Source organism: Sinocyclocheilus grahami, unplaced genomic scaffold (assembly GCF_001515645.1).
Source record: "Sinocyclocheilus grahami isolate Dianchi unplaced genomic scaffold, SAMN03320097.WGS_v1.1 scaffold624.1, whole genome shotgun sequence".
Classification (NCBI taxonomy): Eukaryota; Metazoa; Chordata; class Actinopteri; order Cypriniformes; family Cyprinidae; genus Sinocyclocheilus; species Sinocyclocheilus grahami.
Genome location: NW_015505803.1, coordinates 9,628 through 15,290, shown reverse-complemented (window position 1 = coordinate 15,290; position 5,663 = coordinate 9,628). Strand labels below are relative to the sequence as shown.

Here is a 5,663-nt window from a genome sequence, read left to right as displayed (position 1 = left end):
AAACTGTGGGGCCGTGGTGGTTCCGGCAGGCCAGGATCCCGCCGTCGAGCCTCTGAAACCGGAGGAACCGGAGTTACAGTACATGACACAGGAGACACTTTAAAACTGTCAGTGCACTTTAAAACGGAATGTGCTCTTCCAGTCACATGCTTGTGGTTGCATGGTGTTATGCTGAATAGCATTGTAAATTCTGACAGAAACCATAAAAAAAATCTAATGAGGGTTTCCACCTTTAACTAGGCCAGAATTGAATTGAGGCTTTGGGTCTTATTTATTAAATTCAATAATAGCAATTTATGCTATTATTTTGACATAATGTGAGTGTGTGAGATTTTTTCTCTTGCATTGAATGAACAACAAATGATATTTGTGCTCTAGAAAGGTGTAACAACTGCATAAGTATGCAAAAATACAAAACCACAGAACAAAACTCTCCTGTCCAAAAACATATGAAGCTCAATACATGTGCAAAAGCACACGGAGCAGGATGAGTGCATGCTGCGTAGGTAAAGGAAATGGAAACCACAAGTATAAGAATGAAGATGATTGAAGAGCACAATGAGAGAGTGACAAAAATTGTGTGTTCGTTCGAGTGATTTGGATGGTGACTGTAAGGATTAGACTGAATGAATTTATATTTTGAGACCATCTGTGACGAACTTGGCTTGTATTTAAGATGGATTCAGCATACCTGAGAAAGACGGCTTTGATCCTTTACATGTTGGTAGTTTTCATCCTGCATGTGAGCACTGATACACAAGGTGAGTTCATAGCATGTTTGTATGATGTTCAAGACAAAATCAACTGATGCTGTGATTTTCACTGACTAGTTTTGGTGTAAACACCATTCAATTGAATTTTTCTTAGTAAAAGTTAAACAAAATGTGGGGATGCAGAAGGTGTTATTCAGTTAAAAAGTGCAAGTGGAACGGCAATCATAATAAATTCAATTAAATTTTACAGAACCAAAGGGCATTTTAGGTGACATAACAATGGATTGTTTAACACCACATTTTAGTTTAGATTTCCAGTTCAATTTAATTTGCAGACATCACTGCAAAAATTTATTTTATTTGTACCTTTCAATTCTTTACAGTTGAGCTATTTCAACCTCTGCATGCAGAAAAAGGTAAAGTGAAAACTATTTGCATCCCCACTAGAAAGAAATTATCAGTTCCATAGCATTTTAATGATGTTGTAACTGTTTTCCATTGTGTTCATATATTTTCTGCAATGTTATATATTTTAGGTCATGCCCCCAAATGTCCTCTCTTGAAAGTTCATAGAGGGACTGTCCATAAAGCCTTCATAAACAAGCCTTTCAAGATCTCCTGCAATCTGACATATTGTGATGAACAGACAATCAATGTGACATGGACTAAAGAAAGCATGAAAGAATGGATTTCAATATCTGGAGCAGATCAAATGTCAACATCACAGAACTATTCATCATCTGATTCAAATATGTTGACTTCATATTTAACTTTCACAAATATATCAAAGCATCATGAAGGCTCTTACAGATGTGAACTAACGTTACCACACTTCTCTATGTATAGCCATCATATCAATGTTTCTGTCTCAGGTAAAGATTTTTTCTTTCCATGTTAACAAAAAAGATTATGTAAGGTTGAAGCCATCAGAACAAGATATGGTAATTATATGAACCTTTAAATTGATTTTTAAACCATTCTAACGCAGTTTTTGAACTTTTACAGATAACATCCTGGAATATGAATGTAAGAGCAGATTCAATCTAATCAAACACTGACATGCATGTTCTTCTAAAAGATTTCATATGATTCAATTCATGAAAAAATAATTACCATATCCTCCTGAGACCCAGCTATGGAGTTTTTGCCTCTGTAGAGGACATTATATTTTAGTGAATTTCTCTAAGACCTCACATGTCACAGTTTTAAGTCTGGATGTCCTGTACAGACCACATTCAGGGCTTTCCAGAGATGCAAAATTATTGGCTGTTTCACCATGACCACTCCCTCTCCTTGGTTTTTAAAAATGGCTGACATTAATTTAGTGATACAATTGTACATCCTTATGGAAATATGATAATATTTTGTAATTATAATTTAAATCTGATTCATTTTCAAATTGTTTGTCATAAATCACCATCTCAGGAAAATGTTATGGGGTTTCAAATCAAAATATGACCTTCTGTTACGAAACAGGACATCATTTCATACATGTCCACTGTAGAGGACACCAGGACTAAAAGCATGTTTATTATATTAGTTATAAAAAAATCCTGAAACCTAAAAATTGATTGGCGATTAAAAAAAAATTCCCATTGTTTTTTCCTTTTCATGTTTACTCTTGTCATTTTATTTGTAGAAAAACTGAGTCCTGGTGTCCTCTACAGAGGACATATCATAACTTATGAATAAAATATAATTTTTCAAAAATGTTATTTTACCATTTTTTTCTTATGCTCTAAACAACGTAGTGACATGAAAAAATACAAAATTCACAAAGTTTTTTATTTCTGGTTCTCAGGAGGATATATACATATATTTGGTTGCTGTTCCAGCTTAACATTGCTTCTCCTTTTTGCAAATTCCACAATTTTTTTATTTTCTTAGTGACAATAGAAATAGACAACGCTGATAGCAGCTCTGGTTCATATCCATGGTGGCTGCTGTATCTCTTCATCTGTTTGGGTGTGCTGATTCTGGTTCTTAAAGTAATGCTCATCTCAATCCTGTGTATTAATGCATTTAAAAGTAAGTCATTGTGTCATTTTCCATTATTTTGAGATATTTATATTTCACCATGACCCTAAATTTGTCATTTTATTGATTATTCTCAGGTTCGAACACAAAGAGATCGCAGGTTCAGGTATGTTTTATAAATGACTGATTAGTGTAAAATATATGTACTGTACATTTTTTATTTTTACACTACCCGTTAATGTGAGACTAATGCGAGACTGAACTGAATGCCTTTTAAATTATAATTCAGTTTTTTAACTTGAATTGAGGTATGCAAGACACAGAATTGTACCTTGATTTATGATTTATGAATGTGTAGCATTAAAATTATATTGAAAGAAGTTCGATTAACTTTAACTTTTGTATAAATTACCCATAACATTTTAACACATTAAAATTGATATACAAATGACATAAACAATTAGTGTTTGGCTGGTGGAAAATTTTCTAGGTAGGGCGCCACGTCCAAACACATCCCAGTATGATTTATTCCAGTATAACAAAGGTAAAATATTAATACTTAAAGCATTCTAAATAAAGATCATTATTTTACCAAGTTCAAGATTAAGTTTGAGGATGATTCTCACAAAGCTATATGTTCTGCACAACTTTTTCAAGATAAATTACTTAACATGCTTTCATTTTCATAATTCACACTTTATGTATACAGTGAAACAGCAAAAACTGAGGAAAAATTAAATGTCACGTTTGTTTAGATAATTTTCTGTTACTACATCAAGCTGCAATATCAAACAAGATCACATAGAGTTGCCTGACTGCATATAAATACATACGGATCCATTCAGAATGATTAAACAGAGCAAAACACAAATTAAAAAAGCAAATAAAAACATTCTGAATTTGACGAATGTGGTGATCTGAAGGCAGCTCAACATAATCAGTGAACAGTTCCTCTAAGAGTGAGTGTTGAGGCCCATATGCTTAAACACCACTGACTATTGCAAACTCTTATATAAACACGCTTCTTCACTTGCCAGACATGCGACCTTACTGAAATGTGTATAATATAATTGTAACAATTATAATTATAAAATAGTTATTCTAGACATAATAATTAATAAATGCCATAAGTAGTAACTTACATAAGTAGGGATTAATGTAGTAGTAAAGATTAATGATTTAGTGGAGGAATATTGATAATTTTCTTACCTCTTTCTCCAATTTTTTTTTTTTTTTTTTTTTTTTTTTTGAATAGAGTTTCCAACTTGTCTTGTGATCAAAAATTTTTGAATACAGTTCACAACTGGTCTAGTGATCACAAATATTTCAACATTTCCAAAAGTTCAAACTGGCTCCAAAAATTCTGCATACACATATGATCAGAACTCTGAATGATTTCTGAAGGATCAATAGAAAGGCACAATTAAACCAGTGCACATTCTGCACTACATTCCAAGTCTTCACGTGTAAAACTTATTCTAAATTATTTACTATTGGTCATATACACCAGGAAGGCAAATTATAATGTAAATAAGTATGCCAGTCATTCATTAATGTTAATGATATAAGAATAAAATAAATAAATAAATAAATAAATAGATGCCATTTTTATTTCTGTTTTGTGTTATGTTATATGTAGTGGGCCGCTCTGTGCCAAAAAGTCCAGGGCCACTTTTTAGTCCCAGTCCGCCTCTGGCGATGACACGAATCACGTGATCAAATTTCCATGTTATGATTTAAGCTACTGTAACGTTGCATCTACATATGCAAGCGATGCAATCATGCGACACGACAAAAGACAATAGAACCCGATAAGAACCTTGTAACGTCACGCCGGATCCCAGTGTGTGTTAAATGCTCTCCTACATATCGCTTTGGATGAACATAACTGATTATTGGGTTCTGCTGTCTTTTGTCGAGTCGTGCTCACGTCCGGAGTACAGTTATCCTTTCCCAATAAAGCAAAGTTGTTTTGCGCTGAATATTATCTTATCTTATCACACTTTATTATATTTTAGTAAAACTCCAATTGGTATTCTATTTAGAATTTATTATATGAACATGCATTATGTACATAATTTGTTTGCCTTTGAGGGTCACATCACCTGACAGCTGTCCCCCCCACACTTTTAAAATGGCTGTTACGCCCCTGGTAACTATCCCTCCCTTTCACACTTTGGTGGTGTGTCGCCCTATCGCCCTAATGAAGAAACCGCCCATGGTGTTTGAAATGTTTGTAGATTTTTAAATTTTTTTTATTATTTACTAAGTTAACTATGATCTTAGTCCAAGAGCACATAATTTCCCAGAATGCTCTAATTTACCCAAAATAGAATTAAGCAAGAGCATCTTGGGTACCTTAAATAAAACAGCTAAGAAGTTTTCTGTTATATTTTGATGTCTGACTGTTTAATTTCTTTAAATTGAGGTTAGGCACGTTCTGCTTCTCATTCCAACTCTTAAATTGTAAAAAAGCTAAATCTTAAATTCTGGATTTTGCATATCCAAATGTACAGCACTATATTAATGATTATTCTGTCTGCAGTATACAGCAACAACTGTCTTGTCGTCATCAAGCCCCATTGTTCTGAAGCGTGATGAATTTGTCTGTGTCCAGAACTCAGAAGAACTACAGCAGCACTCTCGTAACAGCAACACATGCAATTTAACATTACAACCCGGACAGTCTACATCACACCTGTCAGACTGTAGTGATGATCCTTTGTCTAACAGGAAAGATAGCAGATCAAGTCAGGTTGTATATGCATCTCTGCATCACCTCGCACCAACACCATCATCTGCCACATCTCGTCAGACACAGGAGGAGTTTTCAGAGTATGCATCTATCCGGGTCTCCTGATTTTCTGTTTGCATAACCAGACACAGTTAAACAACATTTTCAAGTCTCCAAACTTAAATAGTGAGGCAGTTTTGTGCAACCGTACAATACTGTTAATCTATTCTTTCTAACAG

The 5,663-nt window shown here is 34.0% G+C and overlaps 1 protein-coding gene across 1 annotated transcript; it reads left to right on the top strand.

Moving 5' to 3' along the window:
* Positions 1 to 1,233: 1,233 nt before the first annotated feature.
* si:ch211-214p13.8 (B- and T-lymphocyte attenuator) lies at positions 1,234 to 5,550 on the top strand. The gene is made up of 5 exons (XM_016241497.1): positions 1,234 to 1,585; positions 1,719 to 1,739; positions 2,601 to 2,741; positions 2,828 to 2,856; positions 5,308 to 5,550. Exons 1-5 carry the CDS (start codon positions 1,234 to 1,236, stop codon positions 5,548 to 5,550), a joined length of 786 nt encoding a protein of 261 aa, XP_016096983.1.
* Positions 5,551 to 5,663: the final 113 nt, after the last annotated feature.